The 26,477-nt window shown below is 22.3% G+C and overlaps 2 protein-coding genes across 2 annotated transcripts in view; one reads left to right on the top strand and one right to left on the bottom strand.

Annotated features, from left to right (window-relative positions):
* LOC129610902 (BMP-binding endothelial regulator protein) overlaps positions 1 to 14,913 on the bottom strand; it is a 130,796-nt gene extending 115,883 nt beyond the window's left edge. The window contains exon 1 of the mRNA XM_055523695.1: positions 14,808 to 14,913. The gene's annotated coding sequence lies outside the window, so the exon portion shown is untranslated. The remainder of the gene's footprint in view (positions 1 to 14,807) is intronic.
* Positions 14,914 to 21,121: 6,208 nt separating this feature from the next.
* LOC129611131 (protein PTHB1) lies at positions 21,122 to 26,028 on the top strand. Its single transcript, XM_055524097.1, has 12 exons — positions 21,122 to 21,390; positions 21,476 to 21,675; positions 21,761 to 21,923; positions 21,988 to 22,095; positions 22,163 to 22,296; positions 22,366 to 22,689; positions 22,747 to 23,024; positions 23,104 to 23,372; positions 23,631 to 23,898; positions 24,290 to 24,456; positions 25,346 to 25,475; positions 25,540 to 26,028. Exons 1-12 carry the CDS (start codon positions 21,122 to 21,124, stop codon positions 26,026 to 26,028), a joined length of 2,799 nt encoding a protein of 932 aa, XP_055380072.1.
* The last annotated feature ends 449 nt before the right edge of the window (positions 26,029 to 26,477 follow it).

The following is a 26,477-nucleotide window of genomic DNA, read 5'->3' as shown; positions in this document are numbered from 1 at the left end:
TCTTTATTTTGCGTTATGCATTGAAAATATTTCAAAACAATAAAAAGAAATCTTTTCTGAGAAAATCGTTTTGATTCATCATTTTATTATGTATTAATTTTATTGTAAGCAAATTTCGAACTTTTCTAATCATCTTCGAAAACAATTCAAACGAAAAATTCTATTTATAATATCATTTAAATTTTTAGGAAAATACTCACATAAATACATGAATTTGTATATAGCATATTATATACGTACATAATCATGGAAAGAGGAATCAAAACATAAAATTTCAAATATGCACAACGATATAAAAACAAAGATGAATTACAAAAAAGAAACAAAAAAGCTAAATACAATCAGTAATGCTAGACGAAAAAACATTTTCATACATGCTTATTTTTAATGTCAATGTCAGTCTCTCTAATTAAATATGCAGACGAGCGACGAGCATTAGAAGCATTTATGAAAGAGAACATAAATATATTGTTTAATAATGAGAAAAAATTTTGTTTTTTCTTCTTCTTTCTTCATTTTGAATAACTTATTCACATATACTCTAATATCTTATTCCATGCTACCATTTTATTTCAAAAGTAATTGTTATACTGCAGCATAACTAGAAAAATGTCAATTTTAAATTAGTGACATATTATACTAATATTAGTACCTAAATTTGACTTAAATAAAAAGTGAATTTCAAATTTATTCAAGAAATTTCAAAGAATTTAATGCAGAATTAAAATTATATATTGTTTAAAACTTTCCATTTTCTCTTAAAATCTTAACTTTTACTCAAATGTTTTTGATGCCATTTAATATATATTTTTGGTAAGACTTTTTTTTCAAAAATTAAACGTCAACACTTGTATTCATCAAATATATATAATACTTGTAAGAAATACGATAAAATTTAAGTAAAATAGGAAAACAAACGCTGTGTAATGCGAAATACGAATGCGATATTCTTTCTCTATATATTTGCATACTTTACTTTTATATTAGATTCTTATTTTATGTAGCAGAAATGAAAACAAAATTATAAATGAGACAAAAATGTATATATATGTTATAAATGTAAAATATAAATATCACTAGCACAGAGAACAAATTATTTTTAACAAAGCATTTGATAATTTACGCAAACTAATTAAGAAGTTTCAGATCATCTGTTCGAAATTATAGATTCTCATTTCCGTCTCGATAGATTAACTTGAATTCAGATACTACTCGTGTATTTACCCTTAGTATCTATTTATTTCCGCATGTATTTTTAATTGTACTGTTTATATATATACATATATACATACATTTACATATACGTACATATGTAATTCTATTTTGATTTTATTTTGATATTTTGTTAGAGCTAGAAAATAATTTTATTAATAAGTACATATAAGTATACTGAAAAATATTAAAATAATTTTTTAAAAATAATTATAAGTGTTATACATATAAATATAAGTGTTATACACATTTTGTGAGATTTTGTTACTTAAAGCGAAAATTCGGTTACTTATTTAGCAAGTAAAGCATTTATTTTAAGTTTTATAGAACTTCTGCTATAATGAAAATACTCTATAAATAATGTATTTGAAAGCAATTTTATTATAGTTATAATGAATAGACATAGATAACACTAAAATTAAATTTTAATTTACACATTATTACAATTCAATAGTAATATTAAATATTTTCATATTTTTAGGGAAAAAACTAAAACATTATAATTTTGAATTATATTTGTATTTCAACTTTTTAAAGGATACTCGTATCTCTAGGTAACTTGCTTGGAACCGGGATATTTTAGATTAGGATATGAAGAAGAGGGAAGGGGAGGGGGGGGGGGACTATCATAAGCTGTTAATGATTGCAACGGTCGAAACGGAAGATGTTCCCTTCCTCTTTTCAAGAATCTATAATTTTGGTAACTAAAAACAAAAGTTATAATATAGCTAACAATGTATCCAGTAACTTAAAGCTTTACCATTCATTTTACACCAACTTCTCTCTATTCTAAAAAAGAGATATCGAAATGCACACTTCACATTTATTTGAAGATCATGAAACATCAATAATTCTACGTTGTGTCCTTTTGAATATGTTTAAGATATTTTCTAAAAAATAATTCTTTTCTCATGTCTTTTTCTCAGAAAAACAACAATAAATTATAATAATATATTTATTAATGTATTATCATTCAAATGTTCATTAATATTATAACTACATTTAACTAACCGACCATTGTTATCAAGTTATAACAATCTCAATAATCAAAATAAATAAGATTTTATTTAACTAACTTTTACTATGAATTTGCACGTACTGAATATATTTTTCTAAATAAAATATAATTTTATATATACATAGAAATATTACATAAACTTGTGTATAGCTCCTTTTTTCAAAATATTTTTTATTACTTATAAAATTGATGATATGCGTTCCCACATCACATCATTTACTAAAATATTAAATTATTGTGTATATTTTTAACGATTTGCAATACAATAACTTTAAAATTGTATCATATTTACTCATATACCTATACACAGACACAACTACTAATATTGACTAAACAAAGAAAGTATTCCAATCTATAACAAATTTTCTCTAAAAATTTCATACATACATACATACTTAGTTAATTTTCGAAATGCTTGTTAACACACGAGTTTCACATACACATTTCATTCAAATAAAAATTAAAAGAAAAGATTTATTAAAATCAGTAAGAAAAAAATTTTTTTTACATGTAATTATTTAATAGCCCACTTGCAACAAAACAAAAAAAAAAAACAAAATCATAAAAAGTACCCCCTGTTGTGATATACTAAACAAAATCATCGACAATTTGCAACATTTAACTTTACATTGTGTTTTATAGTTATAGATTATTGTAATATGTACATATAGTTAAAAAAAAGTACACGCTATATACAATTTTATAAATGGTTGGAAGAAAATTAAAATAATGTAATAATAATAAAACATTTATTATAACATACGTATATGAATAATTAACTTTTAAGTTGTTAATTTGCATGTCATATTACAACTGACAGCTGCATACTAAATATATTTTTTTATTTTGTGTATAAGTATATACATATGCATTCTTAAAATGTACAAATAATATGAATATTTACTTTTTCTCTGCCTATATTCGATGATGAATGTATAATGTATGCACCGCGCACCGCATTACTTAAATTCAATTTAAATATTTTTTATTGTTTCGTTTTTAAATTTAAAAGGAAAAAAAATTTATGTATGCGGTTTTGGTTTAACAAAATTATAATAATAACATTTTGTAATATTAACAATAAAAGAATATTGAATAGGTATAGAGTGTTATACGTATATTATTATTTCTGAATTATCAACCACATAATTTAAAAATAAATATACCACTTAAAGAATTATTATATTGCCCATGTATGTATATGCATGTATAGGTGAACTAAGAATGATTAAAGAAAATAGAAACATTTCAAAAAAACGAATTCAAAAACATTTCAAAAGAACGAGACCTGACCAATGGTGCAGTGGTTATATTTACCCCTCCTTTAAGAGATGGGTCTCGGATTCAAGGCCCTGTCAAGCCACTATAAAAATCATGTTCAATATTATAGCTTTATAAATATTACATTAAACATACACACATTAACTAATTGCCATATTTCCAACATTAAAAATACTAGCAAAATAAAAATGTTCGAAAATTTTGAAGTAACGAACCCAGTTTAAGAACATCTGTCATAATGTAGTAATTTAAAGGCGAATACCTAAATTGATTTCAAAACCACAAATCCAACGTTTATATAAAATTTTGGAATCGGAAAAATGCCCAATAAAATTTTTTGGAAATTAAATTCATAATTATTTTTACTAGAGATATAATAATATATATTAAAGATATTAATATAAATAATTAATATTATATTAATATTATCCTATAGATATTAACTTAAAAGTAAAATTATAAAAATGATTAAACACCCTGTACAACAAAGTAATTTTATCTTTTTATTTGTAAATACATTAAAAATGCATGTATAACAATTTGATTACGAGAAAACAAAAAATAACAATAATAAAAATTAGAAAGAAAAATCTTAAATGAATTAAATTAAAATGGCACAAAATGAAACAAATCGTTTTTATTCTATCATAATATTATTGATTCGTTCTATTTTTGCGAAAATGACTTATATGTACGCATACGAAAAGCAAAATAAATCTACTGTTAAAAGAACATTTTTTAAGAATCTTGAACAATTAGTTTTAATTTTATCATTAATGTAAAAAATATTAGATAAAATTGCTGTAATTAAACCTTTATAACACAATAATTCAAGAAAATACTCGTATTTGAAAAAATTGTTCTACATTCTTAATTACAGCAACATAAGAACGTAAAGCATAATTGCAGGAGTGCAAATTAATAATGAATTCGGATCAAATTAATGGTTTGTGAAGTAGCATATTTCCCTTAAATAAGTGAATACACTATTCTAAAATTAAATCTCCATAACATTTTCAAAAATTATCTTTTACTTTGATTATTTTTCTCATTATATGTATAGCATGTATAAATGTTTATAAAAATATATCATATCAATTGCATACTTTTGGGATGGAAAATAAAATTAAATGAAGTATTGGAAAATAAGGAGTCGCAAAATCTTTAATTGACAGAAAAAAATTTTTTCAATTGAAATGAATTCCTTACTAGTATTTAGAATTTAGGATCCTACTTAATTACCATCTAAGAGAAAAAGCTATTCGTAGAAGAAGCATAGCTAGGAGTAAAGATTTTTCGTAATGAAAGAACTAATTCGTTGTAGTTTGCTGTACTATATGAATAAGCACACATTTTGCTACACTGAAATTTCAACCCGAAACAAACTTCATTATATTTTACATGAAAAAATCAAAGAAAAATATCGAAACCTTTTTAAATAATCACAAAGAAATGATTCCCAAAATTATGAATGTGTTTAAGAATAGAGAGCAAAAAATTGAAATTTTCATTCAATAATGAAAGAAACACAAAAATTATTTAAATCTTATAATTTAACACAACTACTGTGTTGTGGTTTTAATTTTTTTTTTTTTCAAAAATTATGTTTCATTTAAGGAAATATTTTTAAATTCATCTAACCACAAAACATACTAAAAGTAAAACCGCAAAATAAGCAAATTAATTGATGTCGATTACGGAAAAATAGCAAAAGCTATCGATTAAGTAGCACTTTTCATGTGATTTTCTCATCAAACATTTCCAAAAAAAAAGAACAAAAAATTTGTGTTTCACATTTTCAACAAGCTAAAATTTTGAAATGATTTTATACGTATGTAGTTATTTAAATAGCAATTTAGAAACGAGATGTTCTAAAAATCAACACATTCGAAAATATTTATGATTCACAAATTTGCTTTCTATTAAAAAGATATGCGACCAAGTAAAGTTTAGATGTTTCGTATATAGATAAAAATACCAGTAATTGCTTCTGAGCATAGTTATTGAGTTGGTCATTGGCTTAAACAATTTTAATTGGAAATGCATGTTGATTTGTACTTATGCACAAATATCTACTAAAATTAATTATCTTTGAATTTTCTAAGCTAATTGAAATCTTTTCCTTTACTACTCCAATATGGATAACGTAATTCCAAATTATTGAGCATTGATACGAAAAATCGCGTTAAATAAAAAATGTTTTGTACGAAAACTCATTTATATGGTGAAAAACAAAAATTGCATTCGTTTCGACAAGCAACCAATTATAACATATTTAGCAGCTACCTATACAACCGAAAAATATACTGATTGGTGTGTTTAATGGGCAAATGAAATAATTGATATTAATACGTTTACTTCTTGGAAAACTATTCTTGTCAAAATTTTTCTGTACTGTCTAAAAATATTATTTTGCGCCAAATTTATATAAGTTTGAAGAGTTTAATTATATTTGAAGAGTGTAAATGGTAACAACATTGAGTTGTCGAAATAATCAAAAAAAAATTACATGCATATATATAATATATACTTACATATGTTTATACAAATCTTTAATTTTTCTGTGTTTTCTTCTATAAATTCAAAAACTAAACACTTTAAACATCTTTCATTATTTAGAAAATATAAAAACTAAACGCAATTCCTATATACATACTTATATCTTGTAATTCTTATTGAAATGTACAATAGTATGAGCTTGTATATATAAGCGTTCATTCTAAACACAAAAAAAGCAAATATTATGTTCTTATATACGTATTACGTATATATATATATATATGAACATATGAGACTACGAAACCTAATGTAGATATATACTAAATATTTTCTTTATATTCTTTTGTTCTAATTTCGAAAATTTTTCCTTTTGTTTGTTTCTTTTTTTGTAATTTATTTTGTTTTTTTTTTTATTTATAATTTTCTTTCCATTAAAATATGGTGTATAAATAAGTAACTGATATCAGACTGATTTAGTGGTGGATTGATGATGTGGAAAATATCATTTAGTGAATTTTAATAAAAATAATGATGGCGATAATAATGATGATGATAATGATGGCAATGATGCTGACAGAGAAATGAAAAAAGATCTGACTTTATATATAATTTTTGTTTTCTTATATTTTTAAGTGCATTTTGACATCTAATTTAATATCTAAATTTTATATAGGATTCCTGCAGACACTATCATACATTTTATGTTGGTATACCTAGACAAATGTATTACATTTCGTTTTAACAGAAATGTTCTCTACTCACCAGTTGTAAAATGTTAGTAACACTTGTTTGTATGTATATAATAATTTGTACTATTCATATATTTATTTATAATTGAAAATTTCAGATGTACATATGTGTTTATGTGTATAAGCTACAACAAATGATTATAATAAAGAAAAACAATTTTCTTTTTTACAAAAAAAATGTTTTTTTTCTATTTTACTAAATTTAGTTTCTTTGTCTATAAAAAAATTTTCCGTTTTCTTCTTTTCTTTTTTTAATTTTCTTTTAGTTTTAAAGTTTTCAATTTTTCTTTCTTTTATTTTCATTTCGTATTATCATTTTTTGTTTCTTTTTTTTTCCGTCTTATATTCAATATTTGAAAATGGGTATATGTCCACCTCCCGCAAATATTTATAATGAATTAATTAAAAAGATTGGTTCATTGAATTGAACTACATATTTGTAACACACTCATATATTTTATGTAAACATACATTTTGTTGAACCCATCAAGTGCACATATTACAACACTTATATATATATATATATATTTATATATATACCATATATATAAGTACTGATATACATATAAAAAATAATATATACATGACATTTTTTTTTTATAAAATATGTAAACACCATGTATAAAATTTCAATTCATGTCAAGTACAAGAATTTATTATATCTTATATTATATTGTTGAATAAAATATATGGGATTTTAATTAATGGCACAGGGTAATATTTATGTGAAATAATGATGTATTATTTTGAAATATAATGTTAATTGGTTGGGTTTACTGGTTGATTAGTTTGTTTGGTTGACTAGTTTTGGTTCAGTTGTTGTAATATATTTAAAAATTATAATATTATGTATATATATATATGTATATTTAGATATTTATACAAAGAAATTGATTTACTCGTATAGCAAATAAACATTTTACAGAATAGCAGCTATAGTATAGGTAGGGTACGTTAAAGAGTAAAATAATAGAATTTCTTTATAAAATATAGACCCTATTGAGTATGAATGAACTATTTTAAATTAAAACTACAAAACATTTACAAAACAATCTAGCCAGCTTATATATATATATATATATATATATATATATACAAATCGCTGATATATTGTAGAAGTACAATAAACTCTTCTGTAAAAATAAATGTTTTTTCTTATGAAATTCAAACAGTTTCCACATATTTTCTACTGTTTCATTTACGATCCAAACATTTTTAATTAAAATGCTTTTTATCATAAGAATAATTATTAATTTAATAATTAAAATAAAATTAAGCAAAAAATACAATTTCTTACTACAATAAAATTGTCAACAGAATTTTACAAAATTTTTCATTACATTTAAATAATAATTTTATATAAAATATTGTTAATATTTTTCATTTTATATATATGTATGTATGTGTCTACAACTTATATTTATTAAATATTTATTGTTTGTTAATATTTATTCCAAAAAATCCAAACAAATTCTGGTCAGTATACTTTTCATATATGCAGAAATATTCCGAATTCATTCTTTTAATGCCATCTGAAAGGTAAGATAAAAAATCTGTGTTGTGGTCATCAAATAATTGAACACGATATATTATATTCTCCGAACAATATTTAGAAATTGCATTTAAATTCATTTTTATTACGTAGTTAAACGAAAAATTGCATAAGTAAACAAAACATTACGAAAATATCCTTTAAACACTAAAAACCTCCAAAAATCTTTATTTGGGTTTTAATAGAAATTTAAATCCTTGAGTATAATTTTGCCGAAAAGTGTGTTTGTTAGTTTTTTAACCAAATAGGTCTTAAATATTGTTAAAAATATAAAATCGGCTCTTATAGTTTTTTACACTCAAAGTAAGTATGGACGAAAATCTAAGTTTTGTCTTGAGTAAACATTCAATTGTTGGTCCCTAGTTTCTTCATTGAAAAACCATTGTGATTCATCTTATTATTTACATTTTTTAAACATCATTTTAAGAACGTCTAAAATTTTGAGAAAAACCCTTGATTACCTTCTTCAAAAATTGTCAAAACCCTAAAATCGGCTTATAATAAATATAATATAGTTACTGAACCAACCCGACCAACCAAATTAATCATTTTGTCACTTTTACATTGTCTATGAAATTATTGTTTTACGACAAATATACATTAACGACATGAATATATTATAACAAGTATGATATGTGCATACTATGTATAACTTAAAACTAAACTCACATGATGCATCGTATGTGGACACAATTTCTATTTGTATAAATGTCTAATAAAAATCATTAAAAATATTAGTGCAATGAAAGTATTAATTAATTAATTAAAACATATATGCCTAGCTTTAACATTTATTATACAAAAATATATTAAGTAAAATGTTATATATATGACACTTTTTCTAACTACAAATTAAGTATATTGTAATAAAACGTTTGGAAAATTCTTTTTTGTTTTTAAAAAAAAAAGGTCTATTTTAATTGACCTATAATTAAACAAAATATATCATTAAATTATATTATTTCAACATTAACAAATGAAATATATATTTATAAATGTAAATATATACATACATATATGTAAATTCTTAACAAGCTTATATATGAACCGATTCATACATAAATACACAAAAATAAATTAGAGATTTATAGTTTTTCATATTTCATTCAAAAGCTACTTTACCATATTTATTGATTCACATGAAATCTACATGCATATAAGTGTGTATGTAAAATAACATTTTAAACTATTGAGGCATACGTAATAATAATAATAATTATGTTTCTTGCATCATTTAAAAAAAAAACTATGAGAATTATTTCCACTTCAATAGGGAATATAAGTGTAGAACTTTTCCAATCAAAAATTATTATAAAACCAATATACATATAAAAGTACTACTAGTTTAAGTTTTCATAAAATGCTGTGTTAACTGACATAGAAATGAATATTTGGACCATTGAATAATCGAATAGAAAAGATTATTAACTTTTGTTATTGCTGCATATTGTACTCTTTTCTTTTTTTTTTGTTATATTTTTTTTTCTTTTTATACAGCTCATTGAACTGTAATTAATATACAGAAGTTATTAATAACAGTAGTTTGTAAACTATATACACATATATACACTGCATATTCATCAAGTATATGAGTATGTTCACGCACATGCTTTATGTATATGGAAACATAATTATATAATCAGTTTATGAACAAGAGTATAAAAGAAAATTTTAGTTGGCGCTTAAATTATAACACAACACCCTTTTAAATAAAAGTGTGAAACAAAATATTTTAGCAAAACAGATGTTTTCGCTCATTTAGTAACATATTAGTAACAGTAAACTGTCTGATAGATATAAAAGCAAATTTTAACGTTTCATTTATTTATAAACTTCCTTTAATATTATATGAACAAAATGTGTGTATTTTTTTTTATACTACAAAAATTATATTTGTATGTATTGTGTCACATTAGAAGAGATAAGAATTTCATAAATAGCACATCAAAGAGTCTATATTATCCAAATGATCCTTCATTTCCCAAATTACTTTAAAAGTAAATTTAATAATTATTTTTATATAGAATTCAACCGTTGGTTTTTTTGTAATGCAGTCGAATTTTATATCTTTGATTTTTTGTTAAAAATCTTTTAGTGTTTTGACCAATTTTTAGATAACAGTGTATGGTTTGGAAGATAAATAGATTTACAAATTCTCATTCGAATATGATTGAGCAGATTTTCGCTTGTGAGGTTGCTTAAAGGTACTTTCGAAATTGATCTTATTAAAAGATGTATTTTATTTATGAGAAATTGAATCCAACTTTGATATGGAAATTTATCTCAGTTTATATCTGATTATATCATATAGTGGTAATTCATTCCAATCTGTGCAAGTCTATTAATTATTATATTTTTGAAATAATTATTTATTTCCTATATTTTTATATAAGGAAAGGTGCAAGTTTCTTTAAACAAAGGCAATTAAGTAATTTTAAAGGTTTTTATTTACAATGTTTTTATTTTAAAGCAAAATGCTGCTCTTTATAAAATAATTTAAAGTGAAAAAAGCAAAAAACAATCAACAAAGAAAAGAAATTGTCAGATGAAGTTAGTTAGAACGAGAAAAAAAATCATTTTAAAATTATGAGAAAATCATCCTTCTAAAATGCCATGAAAATGCAACATATTCTAACAAGTTTGTTTCTACAAATTGAAAACCTTAAAAATTCTTACATACCTTCTACAAGTGTACCGTTTTTCGGTGCTAGCAATGCCAGGTACTAATTTAACCTTATTAATTTGACCATAGCGGGTCAAATGACCGATTCTAAACTTTTTGTCAGAATTTCTTGTATCATTTTTATGTTTTTTTAAATTTAATAAATATAAACTATTATGAATTTTGTACTTAATTGGCCTAATGGATATTTTTCCCACTAGACATAATAAGACATATACTATAACATTTTAAATACTGGCCATTTGACCCGCTTCCGGTAAGAATAGGCGAATGTATCGATAGCCTAAGTGTTAATTGTCAAAATTAAAATTTTATTTTGTTCTCAAAACTATAAAACCAAATAATAATTCTGAATATAATTTAAATTGATTACTAACTCTAAATTAGGCTAATGCAAAACAAATTTGCTTTTGCTGAATAAAAATAAATTAAAATAGTATAGCTTTCGCTTTCTAATTAAAAATAAATTCATTATTTTTTTTCTATAAACTATATGTATATGCAATAAAATAAAAAGTAATTGTTAGTACTTTGAACTTAATTAATTCAAGAAAAATGCATTGCGCCATTATACGACCTTTCCCCCAATAATACTCTTTCCGCCGGCTCTTCATTATTTTCATCTCTTTCGTTTCACATGTAAACACTCATATTTACAATCATTTTTTTTTGTTTTCTGAATTTATACTTGTTGACATCTTTTCTTTTCCTATATACCTATACTCAAGTATAATACTTGTATACAAGTATACAAGTGTACAAGTATTTTTTTTTTACAAAACTTAACATCTTTTAACTTTAAATTGAAAACAGTAAACAAATAAAACGCACGCGATAAAATTTCCACAATTAATTAATTTGCGATTTATGCGTTCATTGGCAGATTAATACTATCACAATAATAAAAAAAATTTACATACGTAATACTTAACATACAAATGTACAAATATGTGAAAATAAAAATGAAGAATACATATTATAAAATATTAAATTTATAAATTCAATATATTATTTTTAAAAAAAATTTGCCCTGAATAAGTTTAATCAACCTAAATTAGAAAATTAAAATTTTTAGATCTATAAAGCCAAATGTATATAATAAATATTAGTTTAAAAATTTGTAAGATTAGACAGAATATGTATGTACATAAGAGTATATAGTTGCTTATACCTTATGTAACGATTCCAAATATTAATAAATTAAATGAATCATTATTGTTTTATTAATAAATGTAGGAATTTAATATTAATTTAAAGAAGAGATTATCTTGCAAAAATTGGAACAAAAAATTAACGAAGAACTTACAATTGTCTGCCGATTCACTATATGAATTAAAAATTCTGTCTAACGTAACTGTAAAATCCATTATTACAAACATGAAGGATTTTTATAAGTAGAAAAGATTACCTATAGTCTCTCTATTTTCATATTATTTAACTTAAAATTAAACACACTCAAAATATATTTTGCAAACAATTCGGTAAAGTAACAATGTATGGCCTATAATAAAATTCAAAAATTTCTACAGAATCCCGTAGGAAAAGCTTATTTGGAATAAGTTGTTTGAAATTTCACACAACACAAATTTTTGATCTGAATAAATAAATAAATATGAATTTTTTTAACCCGGATCAAGATTTTCAATGGGCTTGGCAATGATTAATTAAAATTTATTTTAAATTTTTAGTTTAATTAATGCTGAAAATATGAAATTAACTTTTACAAAAAACCAAAAAATAACAAATAGTGGAAGAAGTAACAATCAAAAAAATTTTAAAAAATAAATTTTGGTGCCCTCTTTGCATTTTTTATTTCATAATTATTATTTACTTAGTAAAAAAATAAATGTTAAAATTCATTTTTAATTATTTTATTAATTATTATTAAACATATAATTAAACATTTTCATTTAGAATCAGTCATTAATAAATACCTAATAAATTACTTTAAAAAAACTAAATTTTTATCTTAAAATTAATGAAAATTAATAAGTTTGAGAATTTCAACTTATAAATCGATCTATAGTTTGAATACCTCTGATACTTTCAAAAACAGATACTTAATATATATTTCATAATGAATTGAAATTACAAAAATATATTGACATTCATATAGCAATGTGTTAAGAAATTTACTTTGATGCCTGAATCATCGGGTCCTTCCACATGTAAATAAGAATAATATAAAATTTAAATGAAATTGTAACTGATACTTTTTTATCGGATAAATTAATTATTAAGCATTTCTCTAAGAAAATTCATATTTCTTTTTTGTTTTGGTTTTCATATCTGCAAATATGATTCGGTTTTAGTCTGGAAAAAATGTACATATTAGGTACTTTTTTTTATCTTTGTTCACAGTACTTAGAAATAAAGATGATTTTTCGATCATTAAATATGTTTCCATGTGACTAGATCATGATACACCACATCAAAGTTAAATAGAATTGTAACTACATATATTTATTTAATAAAGATTTATTAAGATTGGATTACCAGACAATTTAGTCAAAAATTAATTGCAAATCTCTAAAAAAATTTATAATTAATTTGAAAATTATTCAAGAACAAGTAGAATTATAAATTCCATTTTAAAATTAAAATCTGAAACAGATAAAACATTTTTTACCATAAATAAAAATTCAATTATCAAACAATTATTTCTTAGGGTAATTTTAGAGCAATTGAAAACAGTTAGTCATAAATCGAGTTCAATTGATGAAAAATTTGCCATTTTTGGAAAAACTTTACCATTTTATTTTGATTTCATTATAACTAATAAAAAAATTTTAAATTTTAATTTAATTTTATTTTTGATTTGGTTTTGAATTAAAAGTCATAGTACTCAAATAAAATTATTTATTATTTATGACAATTAAAAAAAAAATTTTAAATTATGGAATATGTTTGACATATCGAAATAAAATTATTATTATTAATATTTTTCAATTATCAATTAATTGATAATCAAATCTTATTCAAAATATCAGTGTGTGTATAGTGGAAAATTCCTTTTTAAAAGAGCACGAATACTCTATTTATGTATACGATAAGAACTCCTATAATATTATTTATTTATTTCCTGTAATTACAATTTAATTTCCTTAATATTTTCCATTTACATTATAGTATTACATATGTACATTCATATATACATATGTATGTACTCATATTTAAGGTTCTTATAATTTCAAGAATTTAAATTATATTTTTAAGAATCGATGGTAATTGCAAACTAAACTTTTTAAATCCAATTTCAATCTTTCAAATTTAATGTTGTTTAAATGTACATCTTTATATATGTGTGTATATAAATAATAATTATATAAATATTAAATACTTAAATTATAACATTTAATATTTTATTAAATAAATTTGTATATATAATAATTTAAAAATATATTATTTGTGATAACAAAATAATACTGCCAAATAAGTATTGTACATATACCAAATATAAAATATTATTATTTTAAATTTATATTTTGAATGAATGAAAAGGTCAAAAATAAATCAAAAAAAAAAAAACAAAATTTATTACACGTAGAAATGTATGTAATTATACTCATATTAATTTCATTAACAAAACAAAAAACAACATAGATTAATTTTTTAAGGATACAAAAGTAATTGAAAATATTACAAAATATAATAAAAAAAATGAAATATTACGTATAATACTCGTATATGTACATATCTACATATATATTTTCTTACTATATTGTAGTTGTACAATAATAAATTGGAAATTTTTGAGAAAAAAGGAAAAAAAAGAACACTTGTTGCTATCAGAATAATACTAATGGTATTTACCTTATTTTGAAATTTGATTCCTTCTTGTGTTATTAAATAAAATTAATGGAAATTTTCTTCTAAAAAAAAAGACTAAAGCACTTTTTCAATATTCAAATTTAATTCTAAAAGAATTAAATTTTCTAATATTAAAAATATTAGAAAAATTAAAGATAAAAAATTTCCCGCTAAAACGAGAATTTCTTTCTTTTTGTTTTAACACCTCACTTAAATCTTCCTGTAATTTACTCTATTTATTTTTAAATTTAATATATGTAATTATGTATGCCACATTTAATAAAATTTTAATTACAAAATTTCTTTTCACAAATTATTTATTAATTTCTGAATTATTCAAATTTATAAAATCGCAATTATATTATTTGTAAATTAATTTTTATTTGTTATTAATTCAATTTTTATTATATTTTAAATCTGGTAAAATAACAATTTGTATATTAAAATAATTAAAATTTTTTTAAATATACCAATTTTTGGAATTTTAGAATTTAAACTAATTTATATTGACAATTTATTTTATGTATACAATGATTTTTTTTTTTAATATTTTTGAATTCTTATAATTCCAATCACTATATAGCAAATATTTTATTTTTTATTTTCAAGAAAAGGTTAAAAAAATCTCAAGAAAAGACAAAAGTAATAAACTAATAACGAAAACCGTCGCTTAGTGATAAAAAAAAATACAAAATAACGTTAAAAAAGCTTCAAGCTTTTTCTGTTTGTTTTTTTTTTGTTATTTTCTACTTTCCTTATTTAATATATAAAATTTGTTATTTTTATTTTCTCATTATAAATTTAATTTAATTTAATTTTAAAGAATTAATAAAAAAAAAATGAAAGATAGTTTTATGATATTATTTTTTTTTTATATTTATTTATTTATTTTATTTTTTTTATTTAATTAAAATATCGGCAACGCGAATGATAAGCAACCACGAACGTACGTCACTGCTGCTGAGTAAATACATACTAAAATTAATGAAACACACCGAAACTGATTTTAACTGTGACTGTGAAAAAATAATTTTTTTATTTTCTACTTAAACAAAACTTTGTGTGCTGTGAAAAGTTTTTATATTTTTCTGATTCTTTTTTTTTTCTCATGTTGTTGTTGTTTTCTTTATATTTTGTTGTTTTGTTTTTGTTGAACAGAAGGAAAATGTTTCTATGATTATGTATCTTCATTCACAGTTTCTTGATAATATTATTGTACCAGTAAATATTATAATAATACTGTCTAATATATACTGTTATAACAGTATTCTAAACTGTGTATAATTTAACTTGGTACAATATAATATTATATTTTTATTTCTTATAACTTTGATAGTAATAATAATAAATGTTGAGCAACATTCTGTTGTGTTGTGTTATTATGTTGTGGAAAATGTTAATATAAAGAATTTTAATTTTGTAATGCGTTTTTATATAGGCATACATACACTCATAAATGTTCCTTTTTGATTAAGTGTAAAAGAAATGTTTCTATAAGGATAATTCAAATTTGTTGAAATGATAACTATGTATGTATATATGTATTAATTTTAATTTAAAATTAAAAGGAACAATTTCTTATACGTACATAAACAAAATCTGAAATGTTTATATACATACATCATTTTTGTACATATTCATACATTATAATGAGTAAAATTAACGAGATGGTTTAAAATAATTTTATGTATCTTATTTAATACGTGGAAATATACAAAAAGTTAAATCTGTTTGACATATTATAGGATTGTTTCATACTATGGAAAGCCCAAATTTAGTATAATTAATTTGAAAATTTTTTTATTAAATACTGAAATTTCGACTGGTATTTAAGTTATGAAGAACAAATTTAGATATTTCAATAATTCATCGAAATATAGTAATCAAAACTTCAATGTCAGTACATTTCTTTAGTAACTACAGATAGACAACATTTGACTTCTACTACTACTAAGTATATAGGAGCTCTTTTAATAAAATGCATAATAGAATTTACTATCATATATGAAATTAATTCTTTTAAAAGAATAAAATTTATATAAAAATTTAATAATTTTCGTAAATATTCGTCACATGTGTTATCACTAAAATTAAAATTATTTAATTTAAAAAAAAAAAAACGGATAAATAAAAATTAGTAGAACAAGTATAAGAGATATTCCATTAGAAAACTTAAGTTCTTCAACTTATTTTTCAATTATTAAATTCCGTCATACATTTTTTATTGAAATTTAAAACTAATCTCAACCTTCTCATTTTTGAATGGAGTTTTATTTGAATTGCACATAACCGACCGCATCGTATAATTTCAAATTATTTACGAATTTTAGTAAATTTATTTACATAAAATTTCAAAAACTGTTCTAATGGCATTTTCAAAAATTGTTTGTTTGAAGTTTCTATCTATTTCGGAAAGGAAGTTATTAGCAAAAAAAAACTTAGAAATGTTAAAATGAAAACTTGCCAAATTTTCCTAAAATCCCTGTAGCTCGGAAACGGTCCCAATTTAATAACTATGTTTCTTTGAATATGGCTCTTAACTTTTTCCTGCATTTTGTGTATATCGTTAAGTATTACTGAGACTTAAGTAATTTTTAATACTTATACTTGTATGTATATATTTTTGTAGAATAATTCAAGTATAATAAACAAATGTATACATGTAAGCCAAATATTAAGAAAAAAATTTACAAAAACATATAATGTAATTTGACCAAATACAATTTTTCATCGTACATAATTACAACATCAAAACAAATTTATTATAATGATATCATGTTTCAAATAATTAAAATTGTTTTAAATAAATTACGTTAGCAATTTTATTAATATTTTCCCATTATTAATTATTATTATAGACCATCAAATTATTGTAACATAAATCTAATATATGTATACAATAAGTACATAACATAAGATTATGTAAAATCATAAATAAAAGACGTATAAAATTACTTGTATAGGTGAAACATTAGAAAAAAACATAAAAATTTTATAAAAATATATGGCACGTGCAACATAAATTTTAAATTTTTTGTTTTATATTTTTACTCTTAACTGCAAAAATATTTAAATATATTTTGTTTTGGTTCGTATATATAGTTTATTAAATGTATGTGTTTGTACACAGTATATATATATACATGCACACATATTAGAATTTTAAAACTTACATACTCTTGTATTATTGTACAATTACTATTAATATATATATATGTATGGTGCATTATATATAGATAAAATATGTAATTTAAATTGAAATTCGTAAATTAAATGGTACAAACAACACAATAATAATTGTATATACTTAAAATTTGACACTATTTTATAGGTAATTCAAATAAGCTCTAATTAATTTTCTACATCAAAATAACAATTACATATTTTATGATATTATCATTTAAAAAAAACAAATCTAAAACATGATATTGCATTTTATACATTAAAATATTACGCACATTAAATGTAATTTCCGATAAAGGCGCCAAGCTTATATACATATTTATGTATGTATGCATGTTTATCAACTTTAAATAAATTAACATTGCATACCTCTAATTATAATACAACATTTATAGATATCATAGAAGCCTATATAATGTACATGTACAAAATATTTAAATATAACACTTAATTATATTTTTTTTTGAAAACATTTAATAAAATGCTCTTAAATTATACCGCCAATTTGAAAACAAAAAAAAAAGAAAAACAGAAAAATTATATATTTTTTTTTTTATTCTTTGCATCAAGTCATTTCTTTTTTATCAAATTATATTTACTTGCAATAAAAATAAAATCAAACAGAAATATAAACAAAACAACAAAAAAAAAACTATATGGATAAAGAAAATGTCGCAAATCAACTTTTACTGAATCATCAATATTTGCATTTCGACAATATGCATTTCTTTCTGATAAATACCGCCACAATGATATTTACTTAAATATCATATACCTAAAACATATGCAATCATACGAATATTTTATGTACATATATATGCAGTCGATAGTCTATATACTCATATTAAGTATGTGTATATAGATGTTATATAGATGTTAAGTACTTTGGAAACTGTGATTTATAAAAATTTTCCTATACAATATACATACAATATACACTACACGCTTTCATATACAAAAAAAAATTAATAGTAATCAAAGTGAAATAAGATAAAAGACTGAGCATTAAAAAGCTTTCCTTTATTTTCACTTTACATTACGAGTACATAAACGAGTACATACTATAAAAAATTATATTTTAGCAACAAAGCGGAAATACCATTTATTTATTGAATGATTCGTTTTAAGTTATGAGTATACATGTAACACACGCTAATTTATAAATATTTCAAAAAAACTATAGAAAACTCGAAAATGATATTTTATAAAAGTTTGAACAAAATGGTACTTTATTATAGTCAGGCAAACCTAAAATAAAACAAAAAAACGAGGATGGGACAATACTAAATTTGCTGTATTTTTGCTTTACCAGCACTTCATGAGCAAATTAAGAAATAAAAATATTTAAAGTTGTTATGAAGCTAAGTTGTTATGAAATAAACCTAACTATAATTAATTTTACGAAGTTGTCGATAACCCGATATTTACCATATCGGGATTAACAAATTTCTTGATATCGAGTTTTGACTAATTTCCACATGATTTTTTTATCTTAATAATACTAATCGTCATTTTTAATAATTTTCAATCAAGATTTTATTATTTCTTATCATAACTCGCAAATGACGCATGCTTCAACCACTATTGGTTCGGTATATTTTTAAACATATGTAAGTGTGAATTAAACATAACATAATGATGGAGACACAGTGTTGTATTGACTTAGACTCCCTTTAGATATAATTTTTATATTGGAATAACAAGAATGTATTTATTTATAAAATAAGAAAAAAGTAGATGTTCTATCGCTTCTATATATATAAATATTAATAGATGTATATATATATGTTTAAGATATGCACATATAAAAGTCTATGAATAAGAATTTTATATGAAATGCAATTTAATTTTATTTCATTTTAGAAGAATTTATTAAATTTAAATTTTTTTTGAAAAAAATATTCTAATTTTTCTTATATTAATGCTTTCCAAATATTATAATAAACACTAATCATTATTAATTTATGTATTTAATTAAAAACTAACTGTTATGTACTAAAAATTTAAAAGCTTTTGCATTTAAAAGTACTAAAATAATATAAACAGCAAATGTTTGCCAAAATGTTGCCGAAAAAACATAAAGTTGACAGCATTTTTTTTTAAATACATGCTGAGTAAAACGGAACATTTACTACATGCTATAAATGAATTTAATTTTTATATGTATAGAAACAAGATATAACGGTATAAATGTAAATACTCTGTTCGAAAAACTGTTAAAACAAAATATTCAATTAAGTTTTAGTACATGTTTTTTTTTCAATATTGTTATTTCTCCGAAACATAGGCAACTTCAAATTGGAAAAATTAAAACAATTATTTTTAAAGCCCAATTGATCAAGCATAAGGTTTTTTTTTTGAATAACAGTTGATAAACATTAATTAATTAAGGTCACTAAATTCTATTTTTAAATAAAATTTTTCAAATAAAATTTTAATTTTCAGTTAAGGCTCTTCCATAATAACATCCATAATAAAGAATAGAAATTTTTTTATCTACATATTTTTACATATAAATACACAAATCATGCAATATAATATACATGTTTGAGGTGATATTATATTTTCGCCAAAATGTATGCAAATTTAATATTTAGTTAAGACAAAACCCTAAAACTTTTAACATTATTTTTATTTACGGGTGCATTCAATATAGTACATGCTACATACATATGCAATAAATATAGTGTTTCTTGTTATTGCTTTATAATACTATACAGCATCACATTGTCATTTATTTAAACAATTATAAAAGTATGTGTATGGTCCTTATTACAAATGTAATTATTTCGAAACCTCAAATATTTTTAAATCTCACAATATTTTAAATTTATTTGAATATTGCAACCAATATTTTTCGAAATTCTAGGTCAGTTTTGACACCTGTTGGATACCATAACATACTTTATGTAGGTATACATAAATGCATATATGCATAAACATATTATCAAATCAATAATGGTTGCTATAGTTGCTTTTGGTATAAACAAATGTTTTTATATTGTCCTCGTACATAAAAATTAAAAATAATTTGCTTTTATTGGCTTTCTTTAAAAATATGCAAAAATATATAAATAAAATTTAATTTTTGTTAATTTAATTTTAAATATTTAGAAAAAAAACAAAGAAAAATAATGTCACTTTTTAAAGTTTGTACATGGTGGAAAACTCAGTGCACAGATGTTGAAGAAAATTATGATTCAGCATCATTATTATGTTGTCGTTTTGGATTAATTGATAACGAAAAAGATTTTATTATTGTTGGTTCACATAATGGTAATTTAAGTATATTTTATCCAGAAACTACCTATGAAACACTAGGTGAATTTAAACCAACTGATTTAATACTTGAAACGAAATTCGATAATCCTGTTATTGGTTTATTATATGGAAAATTTTCAGGGTGAGTATTTAATATACAAATAATTTTTAGAGTTTTCAATTTGTTAATAGATCTTAAATAACAAAAATTTTTATAATGATTTTAGATCACAACGAAACGAAAACACAAATCAATTAGGTGTTTTACATTTATCAAAACTTTCAATATATACTTTATTAAAAATGGATGGTGTTACAGATCAAGGAAATTCATATCGTCTACAACCAGTCACAGAACATAAATTTAAAATTCCAGCTTTTTCTGCATGTAAAGGAGCATTCGGAAAAATTCAAGGAAGAGATTTCAGTAATTATAACATAAAAAGATCATATTCTAAATTTTTGAATTCAAACAAGAAAGTGAAACATTAAATATTACTTCACATTTTTAGTTTGCATAACACACATGGATGGTAATTTGACATTTTATGAACAAGATGGCATATCTTACAATGTTGAAATGCCAGGTTTTTCATTGCCAACAGTGATAAGATATATTCCAAGAATAGATTCTTTTGTAAGAGTTAATTTTTCATGGGAATTGGAATGTTTCAGGTATACAATGTTACTTTTTCCCAATTATATCCTGTCAACTAAAAGAAAATGTAATTAACTTCAGTTATCAAAACTTATCTCAATATAATTCTTCTAATAATGAAATTAAGCCATCTTGGTCTATTTGTCTGGGGGAATTCATTCTTGATGTTACACAAGTGCAAGTCACTAAGTAAAACTTTACAAATTTACATTTTAAAAAAATTATAAATAATAAAGTTCTGTTGTTCTTTTTTTAGCGATAAGGCTGTTATAATGATTCTTGGGGAACATAATCTAATAAGTGTAAGTGATGAAGGCCGTTTACAATTTATCCTTAAATTAGATTATGCTCCAAAATGTTTTTGTTCATTTGTTGTTGGATGGTATTGGGGTAAGTTTTAATAATGTCTTTTGCGTATATTACATATATTTGAATTGATATTTATTTCTATATTTTTAGAACCAAATGCCAATTTAATAACAGCTGTTATTTCAGACAGTTCAACTTTATTAATTTATAATGATATGAAATTAATTTGGGCATCACAATTAGAACAAATTCCAGTTGCAATTAAACGTTCAAATTGCAGTTTAGCTGGTGCAATTGTTACCCTTAGCGAAACTGGACATTTAAATATTGGATATTTAGGTTCTGAACCATTAACATTTAAAGTTCCACCATTAAATTTACAAGATATGAATTTTGAAAAAGCTCATAATGAATTACTAGAACTAGAAAAAGAAATAAAAAATGGTATCGAATTAGAAGGAATTGATAATAAAATAGAAAATACATCATCATCATCTGAATTAGAAATTGAATTTTCAATATTATCTACAGTGGAATCGTGCACATTTGAAATTTTATCTGATGATCTTAAGGATAAAAATATTTTAATGTGTGCTGGTGGAGTACGTTATAAATCTAAAGAAGATTTAGAACAATTACAAATTACATTTTTAATGTCAGATAAAATTCAAAGTTCAAATTCTTTTACAACAATTAACAATGTTACAGCTGGAACATCCGAAATGATTAATACTTATTTTTATATAACAGAAAATGTAAACATATCTACTTTAAAAGTTGAAGCATTTGTATCTTATATAAATAAACAAGTACGTATATCAATATTAAATTTAAAATAATATATAAATATTTATTTTAATTATATAAAAATTCAATATATTTAAATAGGGTATCCCAAGAGTATTACGAAAAGATGCATATCTACCATTAAATTTGTTTTATATAGAATGCTCACCTCAGAAAGATGCTGCTATTAAGTTAATTATAAGTTATGTGAAAGACACTAGATCTTCAAATCATAAGTTAACGGGAATTTTTTCTAATTTTTTTAAAAGAAAAACTGACGTTTCAAATGTTCAAGCGATTGGATTACGATTAATTCATACAGATGCCGTTGTAACTGTGGTAGCGGCTAAAAATAATCCAAATAGATTCAGGTTCTTAAAACTAATTACATGTATATTTTAAGTTCGGATTATTTTTAATATTATGTTATAATTCGTAAAACATTTTTTTTTTAATTTTGCAAGTTAACAAGTACATTCAATATTTAAATATTAATTAGTTCACATGTTGCAATTTTTATTAATTTAAAAATTTGCACAAGCCTATAAGTGCCTATACAAAATTTACATAGTATGTGCAAGCAAATATATTTTTATATATTTATTTTTTTTTTTAATTCAAAATTATAGAATACAATCGGATAACCTTGAAGCAATTCCTGCCGTGTTAGAAGCTATGATAAATTATGCTAAAAATTTAGATGCCTCTTTAATAACAGCAACTTTATCGGACGACATGCTGATGATGAAAAAGGATATTATAAAAGCTGAACGTAATAAAATTCGTAACCAATATAATCGAAAAGATATTCTAATGGCGCCATCAATACCATATGATGAAATAATCCATAGAATTGAAAATCATCATGATATTCAAAAAGCGTTAAGAAAACAAACTGTATGTTGTTGTGTGAAAAATATTCTTATTATATCAAATGAATAGCTTCATAATATCATAATATACGAATATACATACATACACGTGTTTATATTCTATGTATAACAGGATTATAATATTTTTATTTATATGTACATAAAAATCTATGACATGTGTGATACCATTAATGATTTTTAAATATTTTTCATATTATATCCTTTTTATACATGTATATATATATATATACCTAATACATATTTATAATATATATATATATATAACATATTATTTGTTAATTTTAATTTTTACTTTATGTTTTATAAATTTCTTTTTTTTTGTGTTTCCATAATTTTTTTTTTGCTATTAATTTTGCTTATTTTATTACATTTACTTTCATCATATTTTCTTACAGTTACTAATGGATGCTCTTTGGAATCAATTTAAGTTATTTCAAACGTCCTTGCAATCAAAAAGAGAAGATGAACCCATTGATGGTTTAATGATGTTGATCGAAAAAAACTACGATGATTTAGTTACTGAAGGGGATAAATTAATTTCATTGAGAAATATGGAATATGGGTAAGTTTTAATGTATGTGTGAACGCATTTGTGCATTGAAGGTTATTAAAGGAAAAGCAAAATATAAAATACAAACAAAATTAGGCAAAAAAATAATATTTTAAATATTATTTTAAAATTTAAAAAATTTTACTAAATATGTAGCAGTTTAATAAATTAATTCTTGTTAATAACTTATTTTATAAGAATATATATACATACATATATATTTAGATATTTCTAATAATTTATAATTATTTTGACTGTGTATTGAATGCATTAAATGAAAACACATGTGTTTTTGGATTAAAAGAATTCATAAATTAGTAAATTTAAATAAAAAAAAAATGAATTTTTCTCTACTTAGAGTAGAGATCTCAAACCCCCTAGTATTGTAATTAATCCGACCGACAATATCTAATGGGTGGTTGCAGTTAATGTTTCTATGAATTAAATTAGATAAAATGATAATTTGGTTTTTTAACTGTAGTACAAAAAATCAAGAAAATTTAAAGAACCAAACATGCTTGCATGCGAATTCTGATGGAAAAGTCCATACCACTTTTGTTGAAAATTTAAAAGTTTGGATAGCCTTGATCTAATGTAAAACTAAGAAGAGTAAAGAATTATATAATTTAATTTTGTCTCAATTAAATTTCTGAAACTCAAATTTTTCAAAAAAAGGAATCAGCTTCAACAGCCATTGTTATCTTCAGCATATTCTAAACAAAAGAATTAATTTGTGTAATCAAATTCAATTTTTTTATCACAATATTAGTTAATTTAGAAAATCATTTAAAGTTTTAAAAAATTCTTATGCACAAGAACGTTACGTATTCCTAATTTTATATTAAAATCTACTATTTAAAATATTGAATTACGTAACTAATAAACTATTGATACATAATAGGAAAAAATGCAATTTATCATGTGCAATTGCTTTAACTAATCTAATTACAAGCAATTTGAATATTGAAAAGAAAATAATTGACATTGTAACATCAGTTTTATCTTATCCAATAGAAGATTGGCTCGATAAGGTATGCTTATTTAAAATTATATTATATAAATAAATAATACAATTTTTAATATTAAAAAATACAGAGTTGGGAAGAGACCTTGGAGCATTCAATTACTATGTTACATCATCATCATTATTTACAATACTCAAATAAATCAACAAATAAGATTACTGATATTCCTACATTTTCGTATAATACAAAATGTTCGGGAAATTTTGAATTTGATAAATTTAAAAAACACTTTATAACACTAATTGAACGTTTACATCGTTTAGCATCTAGTAAAAATGATTCTCAATTAAATAACAAATCCATTGAAAGTTCAGTAGTTAATAAGCAGTCTAATAAAATCACAAAAAATGATTCCATAAATGCTATTACTAATATACCAGAAGATGGAGCGAGTGAAGAAATAGAAAATGACAAAAGTTCTGTTGAAATTACTGAAAATGAAGAAAAGGAAAGTAGCAGTGCTGACGAAGAAATTGACAACACTGCGAATGTAAGCGATTGGATTTATAAAGGATTACCTTCCACTGAAGTGATGATGATGGAAAATATGTCAAAATAAAATTTAATAAAATTATTTGTATGTATTTTGAAATTTTCTTTTTTAAATGAGGATTTGTAACTCATATTTTCTGATACAAAGCAAATGAAAGCTCTAATATAGAACTTTAAAGTAGGTGGAAATCTTTATACAAAGGGGCTTTAAAATTTAAAAAAAAAATTTGCTTCAAATGTTCTCATTTTATGAATAAAAATGATTTAAAACTGTCAAGAAATTCGAAATTATTGTGTAAATTATAAACTTTAAAAAAACTTTATTACCACAATTTATATGATAAAACAGGTTTCAGTTCTTTCATGCTGGCTGTTCTCGAATTTTAATTTTCAGTTTTTTATAGATAATTTTTAAAGGATTGAATAGAAAACTTTGAAAAATTTACTTAGAAATAAAACAATAGTTTACAAATACATAGCTTTATTTTTTTTCCTTTTTTTTTCTTTAATTATTTT

This window comes from Condylostylus longicornis, unplaced genomic scaffold (assembly GCF_029603195.1).
Source record: "Condylostylus longicornis isolate FDR11 unplaced genomic scaffold, ASM2960319v2 ptg000048l, whole genome shotgun sequence".
NCBI lineage: Eukaryota > Metazoa > Arthropoda > Insecta > Diptera > Dolichopodidae > Condylostylus > Condylostylus longicornis.
This window is presented reverse-complemented; position numbering and strand designations above follow the sequence as displayed.

Excerpts from the sequence above, each read along its gene's own strand:
- LOC129611131 (XM_055524097.1), top strand. The coding sequence starts at position 21,122 with ATGTCACTTTTTAAAGTTTGTACATGGTGGAAAACTCAGTGCACAGAT. Across the intron at positions 21,924-21,987 it reads TGGGAATTGGAATGTTTCAG|TTATCAAAACTTATCTCAAT; the intron begins GTATACAATGTT and ends AATTAACTTCAG. Across the intron at positions 22,297-22,365 it reads TGTTGTTGGATGGTATTGGG|AACCAAATGCCAATTTAATA; the intron begins GTAAGTTTTAAT and ends CTATATTTTTAG.